The sequence below is a fragment of the Leuresthes tenuis genome, unplaced genomic scaffold, assembly GCF_036924035.1.
Source record: "Leuresthes tenuis unplaced genomic scaffold, fLeuTen1.0.hap1 SCAF_3, whole genome shotgun sequence".
Taxonomy (NCBI): Eukaryota; Metazoa; Chordata; class Actinopteri; order Atheriniformes; family Atherinopsidae; genus Leuresthes; species Leuresthes tenuis.
Window position 1 is genome coordinate 17,442,210 of NW_027325357.1, and position 23,893 is coordinate 17,466,102.

The 23,893-nt window shown below is 40.0% G+C and overlaps 1 protein-coding gene across 2 annotated transcripts in view; it reads left to right on the forward strand.

The window, feature by feature from the left end:
* Positions 1-1,467: 1,467 nt before the first annotated feature.
* Positions 1,468-23,893, forward strand: part of srgap3 (SLIT-ROBO Rho GTPase activating protein 3) — a 54,637-nt gene continuing 32,211 nt past the window's right edge. For both annotated transcript variants that reach the window (XM_072382217.1, XM_072382218.1), the window contains exons 1-2: positions 1,468-2,010; positions 15,354-15,549. In XM_072382217.1, coding sequence (XP_072238318.1) covers positions 1,947-2,010; positions 15,354-15,549 — 260 coding nt within the window. In that variant the 5' untranslated portion in view covers positions 1,468-1,946. The remainder of the gene's footprint in view (positions 2,011-15,353; positions 15,550-23,893) is intronic.

Here is a 23,893-nt window from a genome sequence, read left to right on the forward strand (position 1 = left end):
TGTCAAACTGTGAATAATCGCTTTATTTTATCCCTATTGGTGATAATGCACTTTTGTGTGTATATGTAATAGAATAGTAGATATTTCTTTGTTTTTTTATGTACGGATAGGTAAATAAGCCTGGTTAGGATTGTAGTTTAGACCAAATGTATTGTGAATATGTAAGCGTTTTCTAATCTGTAAAGTTAACTCTTTGTTTGTTTATTTGTTTTCTTTCCTTCTTACCAATATATCTTCTTCTGTGAGCTGCTGATTAATCTTCTACAAGGTGTCAGTATGCCAGTTTGCACCAGTACATTGTGAAGTGACAGCATAGTCTCCTTTTAAGCTGAGAATAGCTGAGGTGACAGATAACAAACAGAGTTCCCCAGATGACAGTATCTGCCATGGAACACACTCGGTGCCTGTCACTATGCTGCAAAGGCTGCCTTTGTTCATTATATAAATTACAATTCTCTCGATTTACTTTCAAATGGTCTGGGTACATCTCTGTCATTGCACAAGCATTTGTATTAAAATCATTTCTGCTTTCCTTTCCTGCAATATTTACCAACATTGTGACAATAGTTTATCATACATGTGTACTTGGGTCTGCTCAGCCAAAATTCTTCACCTCTGTCTCACATACAAAAGACTTTAAGTGCTCTGACTGATGCCTCTCCTGTTGTCAAAGTCATCTTTAATTGCCAGCATCGGTTCTGTCAGCAAGAGGAGGCGCAAGAAGCAAGAACTGGCAAAGCTGGAAAGACAATCCCCATGTTTGCAACAAAATAGGGTGGTGAAAAGGACAAACTTCCTTTAAAAAGGTGATACCTTGTGTATAAAAACAGGAAGCCAATCTAGCAGTAACAACACGATTAAAGCCTAAAGCATCTGTGGATGGTGGAGGTGCTGGTGTGTAATCAGAACTGAGACATTTAACCACCAGGCTTCTCACTTCTTCTGTGATAATCCCTCTGCTGAGATGTGCCACCCCTCTTTAACAGTAGCTATGGTGAAAATAATGCTGGGAAAAAGATGTGAGGTATCCATGGCAATGGTGCTACAGAGGCGACATTGTGGGCTTAGACTGTTAGATCAATAAGCTTTGCAATCATTCATGTGACTGTAATTGGAACAGGAGCATGGCACTGGAAGGAGGCATTTCATAATGCTCATGTCAGTGTATTAGTAAGCAAGATTAGTAATGAAAATGTGATGAAATCGTACAAATCACATGTGCATGTATGCTGTAGGGATATAAAACATTGCTGTCATGTGAGGTTTAGGGTAAGACTAGGGTAACGGCTCGGCAAGTGGTGCTCATGATCAGAGTAAGTCTCCATGAAATTAATGATAAGTCAGTGCACTGTGCCCTGAAGTGTTGGAAACAGGGACTGCGTGGGCGCGCGCGCGCATGAGAGAGAGCAGGGAGGAGGGGAAGGAGGGATGGTTGACAGTGCTGGGAGGCTCACGTGACGATCTTTTAAATTCCTGTCTCCCCGCAGCGCAGTTTGTCGGCGTGAATTGTGTGTGGCTGCCTCGCTGCTCGTACGCATGTCTGTGGGTTTTTGACACAGAGGGGCTTGACTGGTCGAGACCTCCGAGCGTCGCTCTGCCCTCTTCATCATGTTGTTGTTGTAGTTTTGAGCTCGTTTGTTGTCTTTTGGTTTTTCCTACCGAAGCCTTTGAGTGAAGGAGGACTCCTGCAAGAGAAAGCAGCGCAAGGGGGGGGAAATGCAGCTTTGGACCGATGCTCAAGCGTTTTATCTGCACTGACTTCGACTGCCTCCCCGGGCTGCAGGAATACAATAGCATTAAACCTCCGCTGCCGTCAAGAGGCCACTAGAAGAGAGAAGAAAAAGAAGAAAAAAACGGAGGATCGCGCTGCAACGCTGCAAATCAGAGATCGACAGCAAAGAGAGTCCTCGACTAACAGGGTCTCACCCTAAAAAGCCTGATAAGCCATGTCATCTACGAAATTCAAGAAGGATAAGGAGATCATAGCAGAGTATGAGACCCAAGTGAAAGGTGCGGTGTGAATCTGATGTTTGTATGCATTGTCTGTGCAGACCGAGCCTCTGCCTCAAAAAGAGCCAGAGTCCGTCATACATTTTTATGATGAGCTAAAGTGCATTCAGCTCTCAATAGTACGTCTTAAAAAGCACTGTCAGACTTCGTCGGTCAGGTGACAAGTAATCCGTGACAGCCAATGCAACGAGTAGAGCATCAGGGTGTGAAGAGCCGATTTCATTTGGCCGTTTTCTCTTTCAGTCGGTGGGATTTCTGAGTGTTGGATGTTAATATGTCTGAATGTGTGTAGGATCGTGGCTCTGTACCTTTGTTGCTAGGTGAAATGATCCCTGTGAGGAAATCATAGCAAGATGTTGGTCTGCATGCAATGTTTAATGTTGTGGGTTTGTCTTGTTATGGTTGGAGACGATGGACAAAGATTTAGGAATACCTTTAATGCATAGGGTGTATATCAATTACACATTTGATTTTCATATTCTCTGTCTTACAGGATTATGAATGACAAAGTGGGTTCACTATTATTCCACAGACCCAAAGGCTCTAATTTTATATTTTCTGTGATACATGCAGTTCTTTCAGTGTGGATCTCAGAATACCTTGATCCCTGGGATCAGGTGGAATAAAACAGGATCAGCTTGCTTTGTGCAGACATTTCCCAAAGTGGGGCTGGGGTCCAGTGTCAGGCCTTGGAGCCATTATTGGCACTCTCACTCTCTGTGGTTTAACGTTTAATGTTACACCTCAGGGTCTTAAGCAGATCATCATGTGACTCCTGAACCTCCTGATGCTCTGGTGTGTGGAGTTGTAGGACTGATCTACAGGAAGATTCTCCTTTGTGTGGAAAGTGTGCAGCTGATTTATGTTAGTTAGGTGCCAGGGTTCTCTGCCTCTTGTCTTGCTTTTGTCTCCCGGCTCTTACGAGTCATTGAGAAAAATGCATCTAAACATGTCAATGTCCATCTTCTTCTCCTTTCTATCTTACTTCAGGTGATTTTGTCACCAGACACACTTTTTTTTTTTTTTTATTAAGATCCAACTATAAAATGGTTGAACTGTTCTTGTGTCACAGATCCGGGCCTGCTGCTCTTTGCATGAGACAGCACCCTTCAGCTGTGTTAGAAGGAGAGACGTTAATTCACGGAGAATGCTGCTTGTTTTCTCATTCACAGCTGGTGTGTTTCATAGCCTACGGACACAGAGGGCTCTCCTCTTGACAGCCTCCACCTCACAACAATGGCTATGTTATGAACTGGAGCAGGCAGTAAGCAAACGATAATGATATTCAGATTGGAAATTACGCCTGTCTTATTCTGAGTTATTGCTTTATAGTTAATGTGTCATCTACATGGCAGAAGGGGCCATGCCATCAGTGTGTCTTTGATTGGGTCATAGCACGATGACAGAGTTGCTTTCTTATGTATGGAGTAAATAAATGAGTGACAAAAAAATAGCTGGTTTCAGCAATACAACAAAAGAGAAACCGTCTTACTGCATTTGTCATGGCTCAGTAAAGGGTTTTTATTAGAATGCAGTGACTGCAGATGAGGCAGCAGACAGCATCAGTCATAATCCCGCTTTTACACTGACAAAAGCTACCTTTCTAAAACGCTCACCCCTTCTATTGATGAATTCCCGATGACCCCGGTGGCTGACTGCCAAAAAGAGGGTCTCTGAAGGACCCTGAGAGATGGTGTTCACTTTATTCAGGCTCTTCAGCTGGCCGATCTGGCATTAGCATGTCAATAGAGAGAGGCGCTGAACAGAGAGAGACTCCACTCCACTCCGTTTTTGCAGCGAACCACCGTGTGGTTGCTGGACTGCAGCTCTGCCTCCTCCTGTCTGCCAGTTTTACAGGCAGCTTGTGAAGTGGGCTCAACCATCAGCAGCTGCTTGACATTTACAATAGAAGCTTTGGGGATAGGCCTATACTTCCTCATTATTATATACGCATGTGAGCTTTAAAAGCCTAACAATCACAAGAGCGGGTGACGGCTCTTAAGAGAGGTGGTGGTGATATATCACAAAGCTTCCAAACTGACACTTGAACAATCAAACACCTGAACATTGCCATCAGCACACATCATTTTTTTTTTGTACTGAACTGGTCTTTTGTTCACATATTTTTGCTGTACTTTACTTGACTTAAGTGACTGCAAGTTCCGTTGGCTGTGTTCCCTGAACTCTGCAATAATTCACAGATTCCAGTCACTGCATGAAGTGGTGTACAGCCCTGCCTCACTGTCTTTTCTGGGCTTACATGCCCTATAGTTATGGTTGTTTGAAGTATTTTTCAGACAAAAGTCAGCATGATCAATGTTTTTAACCTCTTGGTTTAGTTTGAAAGCTTATGTCCAAAGACACATAACGGTACTTATGTTTTATTTTAGTCCTTTTTTGTTGTTGTTGTGACTTGCATTTACATAAAACACCGTAGTCATTTTTGATGATACTGCTCAGAAGTGCAGTATCACCCTAAGCACCGAGTCAATGCACCCTCACATATTTATTTGTATTTAAGTGTTGATGAGAAGTACAGTGTTGGTAGGATATAATTGAAGTGGTTTCATGTGAGTGTACTTGTTTTTTTCTAATCTGCTGCTCTGATTGGGTAAATTAATGCAGGAAACAGCACATGGAAAATTGTCAGTGTCCTCCAGATGTACACGCTGATAATCACACACATACACACAACACTAACCACACAGACCCTTGAGGTGATGCTGAAGGAGGAAGTCGTTTTAACACCTCTGTCTTCAGCTTTGTGTTTGTAGTTTGCCACTTGTCTCTGCTGGTTACTTTCTCTAGCTGGCCGAATGTAAATAAGGTGAAATTTGCAAGCAGAACTTTGTAAAGAAATGAAAAATGTATGTCACAGGAGTTCATGAGGTACTAATTCAAAGTTCTGCAAACCTCAAAAATTTTTTATCACATCTCATACTTGTGTACAAATAAAACATCTATATGTCATGGGTATTAATGACTCTTAAAAGTGTTGTCGGTTTGCCTGGGGGCTGACGAGAATTTCTTTTTAGACAAAGCGTTTGTCTCTTTGCTGCTTCCATGTGCCACAGACAACTTCTGTGCTCAGAAAGAGCTCCAGTCTTATGTTGTTTGTCATAAAAAAGTAATGATTGCTGATTTTGCTCTTAAAATGCCTCAAACTTGTGAAGTTCCCTAAGGTGACATTTGTACATTGTGTTACTGTTAATTCTCCTCAGTTGATGCTAGAAATGTGGCTTTGTTGACATGAGGGTGGGATTTGGTTTGCTGGCTATTCAGACCCGACGGGTCTTGTGGCTGTGCTGAACCTCACATGTAGAGAGCTGAAGGAGAGATGGTCACACCGAGTCCCTCGCTGAGGATCCTCCAGCTGCCCGCTTATTTGGCAAACCTGCTGCACACTGAGTGAACATTGCCAAAGGGAAATCATCCATTTGCTGTTAAGGCAATAATCTTGAGTGGGACAGTTTGTTTATTGTTTGGTCCAATACATTTTGGACCTCATTCAGGTTTGATTCGTTTGTGGAGTGGCAGCAACTAATCAAACAAGTCAAAGCTCAGCTTTCTCTGTTGTACGATTCATTCCATCTTCATTTATTGAATTTTTCAAGGAGAAGTTAAACATTTTAGTAAATGCACGTACTTGCCATTTTCGATGCTAGTTTAGGTCAGCATTAAGCCTGGAAACAACTGGCTTGTCTTTGTGCAAAGGTAATGAACTATGCCCACCAACACCTCTCACTAATTAGCATATTATATTCAAGACTATTTGTGAGATGTCTTAAGCCGTTTAACACATGTGCTGCAGCCTGAAATTTTTCTGACAGTTTCTGGATGGAATGCATATTAGAATGCAAATGTCTCCTTGGAACTGTTCAAACTTTTTGTTGAGGTAACGCAGCCTGCTCCTTTTTCGTAAGTCCAGAAACTGTCAGAAGGAGCCCATGTATGAATGAAGCAGGAAAGTCTAACACAAATGTGCGTGCTAATGATAATTGCTGCTTCACACTTTTCTTTTTCTGCTTGCCTATATAGTATAATGCTTGCAACTTATTTGTGGACATCACAGATATGGGTGCATGTAGTTTAGAGATGCACAAAAATAATCATGTGAGACATGTAGGAAGCCTCAAACACCATCCCAGATGTGGTCACAAAACACTGAATCATGTCTCCGGTGTGTTCTACATAGTGTAGCTGCCACTCCAGAGTAATTTCAATAGCAGCTCACACAGAGCCTCGTGCATGTGTGAGTGGGCAAATAAATTCTGGACCAAATTCTCTGCATGTGCTCCAGTGTTTATGACTTAAAACGTCTTGAATTAGCCAGCTGCTCATGGTAGCTCAGCACTTGAAGTATATTTTTAATGTTGCAGTTTCCTGAAATGTTGACGTATTCCCTCAACTCATTTCTTTTAGACCATTGAAACCATTGAAGGAGGCTGCTTGACAGAATGTGTATTTCTCATGGAAATGGGAATACTCATATCTCGATGGCTACTCTTTAATTACGTTGAAATAGTAAGAAAAACAAGCAAGTGTAAAGCAGTGGAAAAGTTGCGCATTACACAATACATTTCTGTCATGCTGAAGTATCACCCTGCACTCTGTCACCATAGAGTTTAGCTTGAGAGTTTTGTTCAACTTTCTTGATTCCTTTCTGATCTCTCCAAACTCTGCGATGAATGCAGCTGCCACTTGATTAAGAGAGACATTGTTCTGTCCGATTCACAAGTATTTGAGATATAATCAGCCTTTCATGAGGCTGCAGATCTGCCAGGCGTAGATTATCATTCAACACAGCCTCTGAATAGTTCTTCAGTTCATGTGTTGGCATTAATCAAGTAAACAAAGGCCCATTTAAGCATGAACATAGTTTAATTTCTATGGTTATTTAGTGCCAGTCAGTGGATGTGGTCATTTCTCATTTGTCTCATTTGTTTATGTCGAAAGAATTTTAATCGGCAGCATTTTCTGTCGAAGTGTAGGCTTCAACACCATGACTGCTGTTTACTAGGAGAATTACACAAACTACAAGCTGTTGCACATCAGTCTTATTTCAAAGAGACGTTGATCTGCAATAGCAATTATATACACTGCTATATACACTGCACTTTGTTCTCATTTTATTTTCATCCCTGCACCTTTGACCAAGAAAACTAGTACAAGCACCAAAAATTCTGATTTCAAGAAATACTTCTTTCTGAGAGACGGTAGCCTTGGAAAAAGAGGAAACGGGGCAGTTGTGCAGTAATAACTTCAGATGAAGAGTTTGAAAAAAGAAGCAATTAGTCAAGTTCATGTGTTAGTGAAGCACGTGTCCCACAGAAGACTTTAGATAATTAAACAGGGTACCTATTTTGAGCTCCTGTCCACCATGGATCACAGAAATAGAACCATAAGTGGCACAATTTAACTTGCCACAAAACTGTGGCCTTTTGCTGTTCAGGCACTAAAGAATCGTTTGCTGTTGGGCTTTAACTTTTTTATTGATTGGTCTGACATTTATTTCTCAACTAACTGCATTTCAAATTTGTTTAACCAGCAGCTCCAAACCCAAACGGACTTGTCACTTTAGACTAAGAAAAGCAACAAATCCTCACCAAAGTAAAACTGTTATAAAAAAAAAAAAGTGTTTGTTTTTTTCCACACTTTGTTGTGTCTCTACAATGTGTTTTAGAATAGGGGACTCATTTGCATGTGAGTCATCAGAAAGGGCCAAATATAAAGGCAGCGGGTCTCTTTTCTGGTCAGTGAACCCCCACACATTCTAGTTAGAAAGAAGCATTGTTGGAAGAATTTAATCTTGTAGCACGATTAATTGATCTAATTATTATATGCAAAAGTAGTATTTTATTTGAATTTGATACCATCGGTGCTCGGAGCACAATGGGTAAATTAATTTAACTGCTTTGATCAGATGCTGCTGCTCTGTGATTAACCTAAATCGGCTTAATTTTTAGATTCGCTCCATCTGTCAGTGTGTACAACCAGCACATGCCTCCTCACTCTATGTGTCACCTATCCACATCCATCAGATTTCACTCCTTCTTCCAATAAGCTTTTCCCCTGGGACTGGTTCACGCCCATGTTGCCATGGCGACGCCTCTCAGCCTGGTCCTGCAAAGCTTGATCTTGGATGCAGCAAATGACAGACAACAGGGTGTGTTACTGAAGCGTACGCCTGGGTAACCTGGTCGTATTTTTTTTTACTATCATCAATATGTTACTGTGAGGCAGAACCTCTTTCAAATAATTTGTGTGTAGAGGAGTTAATGCAGTTTTGGAGCAGTAAATGAGCTGTCACCTTGTTATTATCAAGTTTATTATCTGTTGGTATTGTTTCAGGCAATAACAGTGGCCTATATAGCATTTGGATTTGGATTCTAAAAAAAACTTGAAGGTAGTGAAAAATGAAGCACAAGAGAAGCTGATCTGAAGATTTTTCTTTCAGTCTCGATTGATTTTTAGTTTAGTAGACAGAACATCCAGTGGAAAATCCAATAAACCAGCTGATAATTAGGAGGAGTGGCACAGGACTGACAGCTGACATCTTGCTGTAAGATGCTCTATCAGTTCATCTCTTTCCAGTCATTGATTGGTCTCAGCTAATGTTGTCTTATCTCCTGGAACATGTGCTACAGCAGCCTAGGCAAAAGAGGAACCAGATGAGACGGAGACAGAGGAGAACCTGCAGTGACACCGGGAGCATGCCCTCGTGAATCCAAAATTGTGTTAATCATTAGAGGATTAAAAGAGAACAGAGAAGTGCAGGATTAGTTCAGCAACAGGGACTTGTATTGTGAGACGGAATATGAGGGATGGAGAGAATGAACTGAGGTCTGGATAAGGGTTGCATTCGCCTGGGCATCTTTTTTCACATTAATTTGACTCTGCAGAGTAGAGCAGAGATACTGCAGAGCTGAAGTTGGGGATTAGGTTAGAGACATTTGGCTCAGAGTGTCTTTTGTCTGGTGTATGTGTGCGTCTTACTGCCTGGTGATATGAACCTGAAAGAAGATGACTTTTCTGGAAGTATTTATTGCTTTACAAGGCATGTTATGATTTAAAATTTATCCCAGTTAGATTTAGGAGACTTGTAGTTTTTGCATCAGCCCTAGTACCAGTATCTAGTGTCTCTTGAGTCATTGAGACACTTAGTAGAACATGTTCCCCATCAAGCTCCACTTTAATAAAGATCATCTTTTTTTTATTTCTTTTTACTCTTGATCATGGATCAAATGATCCATGTCTTCTGATTCTCCTCAGTCAGCCTGCTGCCCTGTGCAGCCCGGCTTCCCCTGCTGCCCTCAAGATGCTCTGCAGAAAATCCCTCTCATTCACCGCACTCCAATTCTATCTCTACCTCATTGCGACAAGGTGTCACATGACCCTCCCACACAGCAGACTTGCAGCAAAATGCTGCACCAGCGCATCACCCCTGGTGTCCTGACTTTGGGAAAGAAGTGCATCTTTTTTCACAAGATGATAAGTTAAGTCTTCACAGCTGAGTTTCAACTCACAAATGTGCCCTTGTTTATCAGTTTAGGGTTATAGCTCGTGAGCTGAAGAAATGTCAGAAGTCCAATTTAACATGGGTCAGTTTCACCCTTTTTTTTTTGTTGTTGTTGTGTTGAAATTTGTTGGGATTGTTTTGGACTTAACTGTATTTTACCTCAGGGAGGCAAAAAAGGAATAGAAGAACCTCTTTCTCTATTCAAAAAGGGCAGCTGTAGCTTGGGAATAAGCTATATCTTTAAATCAGACACTAAATGACTCAACCCTGGGTGAGATAAAATAAAGGTAAAAGGCTCGGACCAAGGTTAACACTTAACACAAAATAAACTTATTAACAACCCGGGACAGAAACTGTTGTACTCTCTTATTGCTCATGACAACTGCAGGGACTTAAAGTTATGTATTACTGAACTTGGGGCCTCTTTGAGTGATGGGTGAGTGCTGTGGGTGCTACAAAATAGATGTGCATGGTGCCCACTGGTTCTCATGCAGACCCATCCCTTGCATGCCACCTCAAGCGACAAAAAACAAAGATGGTAAAGGTCACCATAAAGGATGACAATTGTGACTTGTTTACAGTGAGTGTGAACGTGTTTTTTTTGCCCTGTTGCATTAAAACGATAACTTCCTCTTATTGCACTTTTGAGCGTAAACTGTGGTTACTTGTTGCTTTTCTCAGATTGTAGTTTACCATAATGTGGTCCCTTCAAGATGATTCTGACCTATTTTCTTTGACCCTTCATCTCCTTCGCAGTGGCCCTTTGAACATGATTGCGATTTCTTGAAAATACTTAACAATACACATAATGTTTAACAGACCTAGAACTTGGATGTTTGTGAAATGGCTGTTGTCAGCATAACAGGTCATGACACCCGTAGTGGCCCAAACTGACCTATAATCACACCCAGGCATTGAATACTAATGGAAGCTGGAAACTAACATTTTCATAGTATCACAAAGTCCCTGAAATCATAATTTGAACCATCTTTTACTTGACTGATCACACAGAGGAAAGCCAGTCTATGGTACCCCAGCAGGGTTAAGGGCCAGGATCAAGGGCCCATAAATGGCAGCTCAGTGGTGCTGAGACTCGAGTCCCTGACCTTCAGTAACTCAGAACCTTAACTGCCACTGCTGTCAAAGCAGGTCCAGTAAAACTTGAAGTATTGAGGCTCTGCATCTGTAAATAATTTTCTTGCCATTCTCCTGGTGGGAAGCCAACAGGAAGTCAGGCGGATCAGTCAGAGGAAGTCTCTAATGCAGATTCTCTCAACCAGAGGACTCTGCTATTCTGTTAGGGAATAAAATGTCCAAAGCACCTTTGAAAGCCTAAAAACAAACATTTTGGAGACACGTTCAATTAATAGAACCACAGTGCAAGCCAGTGCACACATGTGCAAATAAGCTTGACGGGCTGGCGCTGAGAATTGTAGCAGCAATAAAGCCCACATTTCATGCTATGTGAACATAACTTTTTGCCTATACTTCACAGGAAGTTAGATCAGCCTAAACCTCTTCCCACAGAATTTACTGGAAATATCATGAAAGTGTGTTGCACCACAGCTGGCAGAGCAGGATTCTGTCTGCGAGGGTCAAAGTTCAGAGATCTCTAACATCCTACTATTGTACTTAGAGGTTTTCCTCTTCCTGTCCTATGAGGATACAAGTGTCCAGGGTGCTTTCAATTCCTGCCCTTAAATGGTGCAGGAAAAATCCCATTCTGGAGCAGGTGTACATTTTGAAGGAGCAGGGCTCTTATAATGATGATGAAAAGACTCGGGTGACGAATATGAAGTGTCTTCCATAAATATGTCTCAATAAAGCTGCTAGTACAGAACATTAGCAAATGACTGTTGTGTGGTGAAGGTAATTGGACATCTAAATCTTAAGTGCTTTTTGGTCACACTGTTCATACATCATGCATGAATATACACTTACACTTTATTAGGAAGACCAGTGAGCTTTATTTCCGTGCAATGCGCCACCTCTATCCTAAATTATTCTTTTAATTAATTTATTTTACCTTCTCCCTTGTGTAGGTTAATAGATTGCACAAAATATTGATATCACCTTTTAAATATAATGCAGTCCGGTTTGGCACTTTCACACACTATGACCTCAATCACAAACCTAAAGTAAAATGATCAAATTATTCATAATGTGATTTAAAAAAAACAAACAAACAAAAAGTTGAAACAAAAGCAAACGAGGAGTATTTTGTATGTCTGAGCAGATTTATTGAATTTGATTTTGTTGGCGCGCTTAATAAAATTACCAGTGAATGTTTACACATATACACGGATACATCTGTTCCAAAATACCTAATGCAATAACTTTATCTCTTGCACAATATTACCCACAAAAGAACAGATCCCTGTATTGTTTCTTTGGTGTAACAAGAAAGACACTCATTGGAAACATTATTGGAGTAATGTAGCTTATTGGAGTTTTTCTTTTGTTAACTTTTGAAAAAAAATATTTGGAGGTTTAAAAGGAAATGTAGAGGGCTTCATTTTAATGTTTGAACGATCTAACAGATCAGAGAATGTATTTGAGGAGCGTTACGTACAAACTTATGAGACGATTGTTTGATTGTAAAAATGACGTTATATTGGCCTTAACTGATCTAACATTAAGTAAAACAAGGTATTTGTCTTCCTTCTGGATGCCCTGGAGTGCCTGTATCAACTATATCACTGTAGATTTTATGGTGTGTGAAATTGTGCTCTTCTTTTTTATGTGGGTTTTATTGTTGTTCTTATTTTGTTTATAAGAACCTTTGTGTCCGAAATGTCCAAAAGGTTTATGGATTATTGGGAAACGACAAGAAAAAAGGTACATGCACAATGAGGAATGTTTCTTATTGTCATCATTATTTTTTCGATAGTATAGCACCAGACTATTGTGAAAAGCTCCAAATTAGGTTTGTCTACACAAGAAAAAATTGATTTTCAGATCATGCTGCCAAGTATTCCGGCCATCCAATTAGACTGTTCAGCCGGTATAGAAAATGGGTGGCTAAATAACACTTAAAAGGAAATATTTGTACCTTAAACAAAGAACCGTAGCCACTATCTCTATGATACTAGAGTCTGACCACATTTCTGCTGTTCCATTTATCACTCACATGTGGCTGTATCTCCACATGTAGAAAACACACTCAAGACCAACAAAGCATAAGCATGTAAAGGTTTAAATTTGAATCAGGAAAAATGTGTTATTTGTTAGATGTCTGATAATTCCATCTGACGTCTTGGCTATGTCTTTACTCTGCCTGTGACTTGCCAACCACAGTTATCACAAACACTGTTTGAAATGCTAATCTTCCCTTCACGTGACACGAACAGCTTAGCATGTCCTTTAACAGTTTGAATGATTTGAATAGCGGGTAATCCTAACAGTGAGATGCTTAACTGGCCGGCAGAAGTCCCTTTTCATGCCACAAATCATCAGCGTTTATTCATTTCAAGAACATGGCATGTGTCATTTTTATTTAAGAGACCCATCTCATACAGATAAAGTTTTAGAAAAAGAGTGTTAAACAAAAATCACAGCTGTAGGCACAGTAGATTTGTCGAAAGCCGTGTTTTACGAGTGTCCTTTCTGCAATTAAGATTATGATCCTATTTTTTCTTCACTTGGTATCAAATCATGCAGAGACAATTATGGAAATCAGAAATGTCTTTATGTAAGTGGGCAATAATGATGCACAGAATGTGTTTTGGCAGTGTTCAGAAAGATAAACAGTCATAATCAGTTTTCCTGCTGGCGTATATTCACAACATTTACTCCTCCTCAGAGATTAAAAAGAACCATTGAGGGGTCCCTCTCTTTGAATAAACCACAGCGAATGAAGCTTCTAACAGAGCTGGGAATATTTGGAGAATAATTCTCCAATTGCTCACGGTTTTTCAGAGGGAAGGGCACACTTCTGGTGTGTGTGTGTGACCTATTTTTCCAATCGCATTCGTCAAAAGTGTGACTGCAGCTGGTGGTTCAGAGTTCCCTTTTTGTAAAAGAATGTTTTCAAAAGTCTGCCCTGTCACTCATGCACATCGGTGTCACATTTTCCTCAGGCATTTTTCTTGGCTCGCCTCCTTTAACATTCCCTAAGAAAGGGGGGGGGGGGGGAACCCCCCCAAAAAACCACTTTGCAAATAGGGGACCTAACTGTCTGGCAGCACAAGACATTCCTGACAGGACTGAAGCAGTAAAGGGGTGTCTGCTTCAGAGCTTCTACTTAAAACCGAGCTTAACGCTGGTAGAGAGAATGGGAGGCCCCTGGATAAAGAGGAGGGCTGGGACAATGGTTAACCACAGAGTGAAGCATGCCGTTTAGGGCTGAGACCCGGTGGCACGGCATCACAAAGGCTCCCCTGCACAACAGTACTGCTTCCCCAGCAGTCAGAGCCAGCATATATCCATGATGAGGGCTTGGCTGACCAAATTACACCCTTGAAGGCTTGAAAATACAGTCTGTGTGGTTTTACCATTCAGTTAGCAGTTCATCTGCCTGCAGCGTGTCACTGCCAAAATTCATCCTGTTCTTGTTTTTGGAGGTTATTACTTGCAGTGACTCATATTATAACAGAGGGATGTTGCAACATGCTGTGACTTTTGTTCGGAAGTTCATGTTTATGTTTCAGTCTGCTTCCATGCAGACCTTTTGAAGTCTGAAATCGATAGAAAAATACAGTTATAGTTATATTATATTATATTTTGTGTAGAGAGCATCATTTCCAAGTCAATTCTGTGCACGGCAAACATTATAACATGCAAAGTGCATGCATGTTCCTGTTTGGATTTCTTGTCAAAAATGAACACCAAACACTCTTATTTGTCTTGGCATCACCCAGGTGCATTGGAAGAATAGTCTTTTATTCTTGATATTTGATTCTGCTTCAGCAGTTGATTCACGAGCTGCACTGAGGGATGTCTGCAATCTGATCTCAGTTTAGCTTTTGATAGAGAATCCAGATTAATTCTGGATGTTTTCTGCCTCTTGTGAAGTGACTCTACTCATCCTGTTCATAATAGCTCCTTCCGTAATGTTCTGTTTTTGCTCGGCAGCATAGGCCTTTCTCTGTTCAGAGTTGAGGCATCAGTGGTGCTGATGACAGCACTGCAAAGAAGAATCAAGTTTCGCTTGGGGCTCTCACAGCCATGAACGATCTGTAGTCTGGCTGGTAGTGTCAGGTTCCTCTTAAGGAGAAATTTTACTCTACTGCTTTGTTCAAGTGGGGGAGTGCATTACCTTCCCATTAAACCAGTTTGATCTCACTGTAAATCAACAGAGTAGACATTTATGAGAGTTCCCACGGACAGGTCATCTTACCGGCTTGGCATGGAGCCTCAGTGTATATCTTTACCATCAGTAACTCTCTTTTTGTTTTTAAGTAACTTCTGTTCTGATGTTGCACGAGGAAATCTGTCTGTCACATTTATATTTCTAATGTAGACTAAAATTGTGTTGGGAATTAAAAAGATAACATGTTAAGGGATTTAGTCTTTGTAAACTTACTTGTATACGAGTAGGTTTACTTGTACAACTCTAGAAAAAGCAGAAGTGCCATAATTTCACCACAATGATGTTACTGTGTTGATATTTAGATTATTTATTTGAAGTAAAGCAGATACCAATACTTACCAGCTACTTTTTTCTGTACAAATGTTTCTGTCTTCATAAACCTTTGCCTAAATGAACATATCCAATCATTAACGCTGTACAGCCTGTGAAACTGTGTAGGAATTGCTTTAAAGTAAGTATTTTGCGTAGAAAAGGTTTGCTCATGGCATTTTTGTTTGGTGTTTTGATGGACAGAGATCCGTAACCAGCTGGTGGAGCAGTTCAAATGTTTGGAGCAGCAGTCTGAGTCTCGCATCCAGCTGCTGCAGGACCTGCAGGAATTCTTCCGCCGCAAAGCCGAGATTGAACTGGAATACTCCCGCAGCTTGGAGAAACTGGCTGAGAGGTTCTCCTCAAAGATCCGCAGCTCCAGAGAACACCAACAGTTTAAGTAAGTTTCCCTCCCTGTTGATCGAGCTTGCATGCTGACACTGTCCCGTGTACATGTGTTTGTGCATTTGATAGACTGCAGCAGCATTGTCACGTTTGCTTTCCCTAATGTTGTTTACTTAAACAGCTTCTTGTCAGTGCTCACTCTAAATCTATTTTTAGAGTCTAATGACCCTTTTCCTTTCAGTAAGAAACCAAACTCTCATGCAAGCTTTGCACACTGACTTAATGTTCCCTTTCAGTCAACACTTATGTGTTTATAACCTGACTGTAAGACCCATCTTTTCTGATTCTTACTATCAAGGAAGTAATCGAGGAAGTAATTCTAATTACAGACATATTTGAGACTTGAGTAGGGGTGAACATGATACATTGAATTCAGTATTAGTCTTATGATATAAGGTTTTAGGATCGGAACCTTCGAAATACTTTATTTATTTTGCATAAATAAAAAAGACCCCAGTGCATTTAACATATTATACAATATAAAAACTAGAAACTAATTTACATCACAGGATGTTCTTAACCTTTTTAATATGGCCACAAGATGTATTTTTATGCACCAAAAAACTAATGAAGAACAAAATCAGCCATCAGTGCTATGGCAGGGGATTTCTGCTTTGAATCAGCAGAGCACCACTGAAAGGCACGGTTATTATACTTTCACATACATACAATCCTATGATTCCTTCTGTTTGAGAATAGCTCTCTGGTTCAAAGATGTATGTCTGAATTTCTTTCTTTTTCTTTTTTCTCCTGAGCTTTATTGAACATACAGTGATAACGCAGTCGATATGTGTAGCCGAATTACACCAATATTAGAATTGGTCATTGCTTAGCCGAGAAAAGGAAGGTCTGTGCTGGCGGGTGGAGATGGGGGGGTGGGACTACATTAGCACATTCACAGATCCCCATTTACTGAATGAGGAAAAATTGTAAGGAAAATGAGAATGGGTTTTTTTTTTTCTGGCAAGAAAAAAGCCTGTACAATTTGAAGGTAGGTTTCAAAGGTATGATAACTGTCCGAGTGGGACTTTTAAGATTTTACATCTACTGTTTTTTCTAAATGATGAATAAGTAGTTTCAGTTGCCAATCACCAAGGGATAGATGGCAAACTGTTCAAAAGAGTGAAGTAACCTGTGGCTTAGGAAGGCCATTCAACATGATCAGATTGAAATGAGATCACCCATAGCCTTGACCCATTTAGATTTGCATCACTGAAAATTCTGAAATGTATGCCACTGAAGAAATGTGGCATCTTCTGCTCAGAAATCACCAGTAACACATTGGTACATGACTCATGCAGGGCATGAAATTGAGCTCTGCTGCTCTCAAAATAAAGTACCTAAGGCGAACAGGCAAGCTTAGTTCAGACTGGTAATGGGAGCACCAATCCAACTGTGATCTGGCAGCATATCTCAAGCATGAATCTGCGCTGACAGTCGTGTTTGATACAGGAAAATTGCATTCCATTTTTATTTTCCTTTCTTTTTAATCATGATTATGAGTTGAAAATTGTAAAATGAAAAAGCCACCTTCTTTTTCAAATGCTTACTGATCTGTTGGAAAGCAATTACTTATTTTTCTAAATCAATTATACTAAACATTATAAGAGTAAAATAAGAAGAAAATACAGATTTACTGCCCAGGTTTGAGATTTGAAATAATTTTTCTAACTGTTGCAAATATGCAAAAACAAGCAGCTTTTCTTCCAACACCTGTATGATAAATATTCCTCCAGCTACAAAATAGGACAAGCCAAACAGTTTCCATTTATCATCAAAGCAAAGTTTAGAGTGTGGTATTTAAAGAATAATATGATTTAGGAAAAACAGATACATATGTGTTTGCAAATTAACCATTCGAGCAGTAAACACATAATATAATTACTACAATAAGATTTCTAAAATTGCAAAAACAGAAAATTATAGCAAAATATAAAGCAGTTATTTTTATGTCTAAAGTATAATAAGTTGACTTGTGTTATAAACAGTTTCTGTAGTTATAAACAGTATTTATTGCAAATACAGAACAATTTTTGTTGTTTTTCATTGTATTAACTTCTAATGCATTAGAGTATAGCATAGCTGTCCTTAGTAGCTTTTAGATAAGTTTGAATCCATAGTTAACTTAATGTAATACAATGTGATTTTGTGTGATATATTTTTGTTATTGTGCCTCATCCTGTTCTTTTAAAGACAAAATGCACATAGAAGAGCACATAGATTTAATTTAATCCAGCTGTGTTTGAAGACTCAAGGCTTGGCTGATAGTAGACAGAACTGTGCTGCAGTTCTGCGGGTTAACCTTCGAAATGTTCAGTTGATCTTATTGACTAAGCAAGGGACGCTCATAAGAAAATTATCCTGAGACACATGTTCTAACAATACTTTCCACTGCCAAGATCATTGCAGTGAGGGGAATTACAAAAAAGGTGACATTATGGCTGCCTGAACTTATTACGCTAAGCACTTTGTACTGTACCTTTTTTGCTCTTTACATACAGGAAGTGTGGGAGGATCCAACTGCCCATGACACTATACAGAAGATGATGTAAATTTCAGCTAGACTCAGAATCTCTGTTGCCTGACATTCATATGACACACCTTTCTACATGTTACAGTGAAATGAGCTGTAATTTTCCTTCTGTAGATATGAAGTATATCCAACAAGTTCATTTCAAACTATCCAATACGTTTTCAGATTGACTTTATGAGCTTTTGATGATACATAAAAGATTCATGAACTCCTGGACTACAGGCAGGCAACCACAAATCCTGATAATCAGCTCCGACGCAGCCTTTGCTGTGCCTTTCCTACCGCTTGGGTGTAGTTAAGATAATGGCGAGCCACCAAAACACTGAATGGGTCTGAGCAAGAAAAACACTTGCTTGTCCAGTAAAAACACTTTTTTGGCATAAAGCCCAACCATGCAGTATGCAACATGGACAACGCGGGGATGAGAAAAGCAAGTACAGCTTTTAATACTGACCGAGTTCTACTTTTAGTGTAATGAATTAATTTCTTTTGAATTGAACTTAATCTTTGATGTACCATGCATGAGTAAAAAATCTGAACGATCCTTTTCTCTACAGCCTTCCATGTACACAAAGTTTCATTGAAGTCCTTGCAGCTTTATAATTTTTGTTGAGGACAATGTGCTCTGTAACATCTGTATTATCGTACTGTTGTTTTTTTTTTTCATATTCATTTATTCATCATCAAAACACAACAGCATATTCGGACCAGAATGGACTTCCGTATGTCCTGGATCCCAGCTGACAGCATGCTGGCTGAACCTTTGCACTGCTGATTCATTAGCAAGCTGAAGGCGTCTGTGATATACAGCTACTGCAGCTACAGCCGCAGCTACTGCCGCGCCGCAGCGATCCAAGGATCGTTTTTGCACTTCCTATTTACCTCATTTGCAACAGTGAAAAGGAATACTAAAGGGTAACTTAGCTGCTCTATACGGCAGTTGCATTGACTTCTCTATGTCTCAAGGTTCTGTTCTGACTTCACCAGACTTAATTTTAAATATGTAACTGGCATTTCATGGTGCATCATGTTAGGTTTGCATCATACGCTACATGAATTTAGAGTGGACTGGTGTTGTCCGTCTTTCATCTAGACTTCTCACCATTTCAAAGGCAAGTTGTATAATATCAGCATGAAGGATAATAACATGTCTGACAGGTCAGACAAGTGCTGTCAAATTTTTGTGGAGCAGAGGGAGATTCACTGTTTATCTGTAACATTCTGACCAAATATTGAGTAGGTCAATAGTTTTTATTACTTAGGGTATCTGTAAAAAACCTTAGGAAGGTGGCACTGTTTTTTCCCAGTAGAACATTATGCTATGAAAAGATAAGCAGTGCTACTCGCTTTACTTGTCAGTGATTTTAATGTTGTGGCTTCTTGCTGGTGTCAGCTCTTTTTTATTCTTTATTCTTTATTCTTTTAGTCATCTCTGCTCATTGAAGTGATGCCACTGTGCACCTCAAGATCAGCAGGACACAAATAAGAAAAGTCAGGCATATTCCAGCATTGCATTTTGGGATGCAGCCTGTTTTTACAGGATATTTTGCTTTAAAGAGCCGCTAAAGATTTGCAATGCACTTCACTTGAAATAATGTGTGCCGCAGTATGATAGTACACAATGATTTAATGGTGCTTTAAACGTAGGCAAGTAAGCTACGTGTATGGCTTTAGTTGAATTCATTGTAACTAGGTTGTTGAAGTATGGCTCCTCTCTGGTGGTTTGAGGGGCAAAGAGTAAAAGGTTGAACTCTATCTCACTAGGCTTGGTTTGTTTGAACAGAGCAGTCAGTACTCTGCTCTTTGCAGGTTGACATGCCCAGCTGGTACAAGTCAGGTCACAACTATGAATAGAAAAGCTGTTTCACAGTTTAGTTTTTTTTGTTGTTGTTTTTTTTTTTTAGATCTTTTTAAGCCATTTCTCCACTTCACTGATGCTGCACCATACTCTGCCTTTCTTTGGTCTGTTTGTCTGTGCAGCTGTGCATTATCGAATGTTGGCATTCTGTCTCTTCACAAAAGGGGAGGAGAGCTAAACGATGTGCAAATCAGCAATGCAGCATATTGAAGCCCTACATAAAAATGGGGGCAAAGCGAATTTAAATGGCAAAGCTAGCGGCGAGAACCCACATGCCGCACGTCTTTTGAAACTGTTTGTCTCGTCCTCCTTTTTCCTTGGCTGTTTCATTGATAAGTGGCAGGCAGGCGGTGTGAAGGGGATTAAAGGCCCTCACAGAGCCGAGTCCTGGCTTGATAAATACAGACTTCCTTCTGGAAATCCTGGCTCAGACGCATCAGCAGCTCTGGGTGATTAGATGGTGGCATTCAGTGCAACCATAACTAAAGCACCCACACTGTTCCATACAATGCCGACTTGTTCAGGGTATGTGCATTATGGAACTGGCTTGCTATCTGTTTATCCTTGAATCAAGGGATTATTGTAGTATTCTCCAACCATGCACTCCTTCTTTGTTTCCCTATTCACATCCAGTGTCTCTGTGTCGCATCTTCGTCATGGTCCTCTAAGTACTCACAGATTATACCGTATGACTGTATCCTCACAGGGTTATTATGGGAGAGGCAAAATTGTAAAACAAAAATAAAAAAATGTAAACAGCCAGTCATTGCTTTGCTGGATGAGATGGATGCCAGAAAGCTGTGCTCTCTTCTCCCCCTGCTCTTCATAGTTTTCCTTTTTTATGTGTTAATGATATCCTGTGTATAAAAACTGAAGGCATAGTTCCATCAAACTCTTTCTGACGCCCTGGAGATCGATTGATCTGCACGTTCTCAATTGATGGCAAGGAGAACTGGAAACAAAGCAGAAATGGTGAAATTAATCTCGCAGTGTGTCTGCCTTTTGAGATAAATAGTCCTCCAGATAGAGAAAAGGTGGTGTCTCAGTGCTGTAAAACAAGCTTAGGAGATACATTTAGTACAGTGTTAACAGACTCGGCTCTCGGATGCTGCTGGTACAGTGCTCAAGCCTAATTAACGACCTTCTGCTCCTAATTCCTGTGAAATGAGGGCAGCAGCGAAGGAACAAGAGATCTTTTGTCCTTTGTCTCTTTCTCTTTCTTCTCTTCAAGGATTTTGTCCTGAAAATCCTGAAGAATCTGTACCACTCAATTTTCAAACCCTCCCATTCCTTGATTTGAGTCTCCTCTCTAATTGGTCATCACTTGCTGTTAGAGTGAGTGATGCCTCTGAGGTCATTTGTTGTTAAGATACCAGCAGTTAAAACATTGCTGTAATATCTAAATGGTAAAAAGACTTTAAAAGTCAGGCTAAAGCGTATTTAGTCTAGTTCTTTGGTTAAGGACTGTATACATACAAACCTATGAACATTTACAGTATCCACCCAAGGTTGATTAGCAAACGTCTGTGAGCTAACACACTAAATTAATGGCAACCAAATAAAAAAATTGCTAAATGATTATTATGGTGGAATTGTTATTGTATTGGCATATTTGGCATTATAAAGAACATTTAATGATTTCTGGGTTTGCAGATTAAATATTCGAGGGCATATAAAGCACATTTAAAAATCTCAAATGACTTGAATCTTGAATTCTACTCAGGTTAAACCCTCATTAATCTGCAGAAAAAGTGGCTTGAGTGTTAAAAGTTGGGACCACAGGTCCGCAAACACTTTAAATCTTCTGCAGAGGGCCAAGGATTTATGTTTGTGGGAAGTGCACAGTGCCTGATTGGAAAGCTGTGGAGGATAAAAAAGAAGACTGGTTGTGGTTGTGCTTAGGGATGAGATGAGGGATTTCTGACCACTCATTGGGATTAGATGAGAGTAGAGGTGCTTGTTCTGTAAAACCCTCAACCATGAACAGTAATTATGCACTAAAGAGTTGTATTTCTTACAGACAGATGGGTTAATCAAGCAGAGTTGGTGCAAAGCTATGGATGGTTAGACTGTAGAAACAGGCCATCTTAGACGAGTGCGGGATTGTGTCTACAATCCTTCTCGTACATCAGTTGTGCATTATCGGCAAGAAATTTGTTTTGCGTTAACCCGCCACTGTTCCTTTTATCACATGACACTGCTATGTAATAATGGCTATGCAACAAAGTCTTAAGTTAGGCCTACAACGCAAGACCTGCCTTGCAGTTTGAGTTCGTAAGACTTTATATTGTTGATGAGGACATTTTTTGTGGGGCTTTTGATTGATTGTTGGCTTATCCCCACTATTTCAAATGACTCACCGCTATGGCAAATTGTATCTCAGCGTCACCATACGTCAAAGCAGTAAATTAACAAATGTAGTTTATTTTTATCCTATTTTCTGCCTCACATTGATCTTAGGATGGTGTGCTGGTGTTTGTATCCTCTCAGGTTGATATAAGAGCGTTTAGGGGCAGCATTAAATAAGAAATAATGGTGAAAGCACTCTGGAGTGGCTGCATATCAGCTTCATTAGATGTGATTAACATTATGGAAGCTCTCTGAAGGGGATGTCTTTGATGTTGATGCTGCTTATCCCTTCTTCTTCTTCACTGTGAAACTCAATCTCCGGCCCTGCTCTGGTTCTCTTCCTTCCTTGCTTTCATATCTCCCTCGTCCCCCTCTTTGCCCCCTCCAGGTTGGTTGATTGATTAACACTTAGATAGGATGCAGACATGGGTGTGTATGTGTGCGGTTCAGTGTCTATGTGTCTTGGTCCTACCATTTGAAAGCACCCAAGGCAGAAAGAATCTAAACTGATTATGCGGCAATCATAGCTCAGGACTTTTTGAATCATTATGGTCACCAGCATTATAAATGTATTTCGTCGTAGCCATAGCATTATTTGTCTGTTCTGTGCACTTTATAGTAACTTGTGCAGCTATCAAAGACCTTATGGTGTCATCTTTAGCTGAAAAATGATATTAATCCCTGTAAACACTACTGTGCTGCATTTGGCTCACATTCTCATCAGCCCATAGCTGGACTTCATGTTCACTACTAATTAGAAGATGTTTGCAGATAAGCGTCTTAAACTAAGATGACAAACATGATAGAAAGGGTACTTCTTATATTGTCACTCTGAGCATGTTACCATGTTGATGAAAGCATGCACCGCTGTTTAAGTTCAATCCCATGCGATCTTGGGGAAGGGGGTAGTTTGTCAGAATAAGTTTTTTCGTCCAGTGTGAAAAATGTAAATGTAGTTTGTCTCATCATAGGCTAAATCTTATTATTTTTGTGGAAATCTGCGGAAGCTTACATTATTTAAATTAAATTAGTCTTTTTCTCTTTTTTTGCACATTTGCACAGATAATGTCTATTTTCATTTGTAAAGACATGTAGTCCTGTTTATACAGGGATTATACTACAAAGCAAAAAAAATTAAAGGGCCCATATTGTAGAAGGTGAGACTTTAAATCTTTTTTATATTACAAAGCCTGTCTAGACGCTATAAAAATTCATAGAAAGAATAAAATGTTTATTTAATAGAGAAGTGCAGACAACCAGTTTTCAGATACAGGACTTCAATAAAGTTGAGATGTCATAGATGTACAGTCACTGCCCTCAGCCATGCCTGATATATATGCAGCCTGCCTCTTCTTTATCTTTCTTCATATTGGCCAGGGTATCCATGGTGACAGCAGGAAAGGCATAGCGGCCCTGCTGAGAAGGGCATGAGCATCAGCGAGTCAATTAATGTGAAGACACTGAAACAGCTGGTTAGGGAAAGGGGCTGAAAAAAACGGGATGTACAGAGAATGTATCGTGGTGTATTTTGAGCGGCAACTCGAAAAGCACATGGAACACTTACATTAACTTGTTCAAAATGGGTATCATGTGGAATCT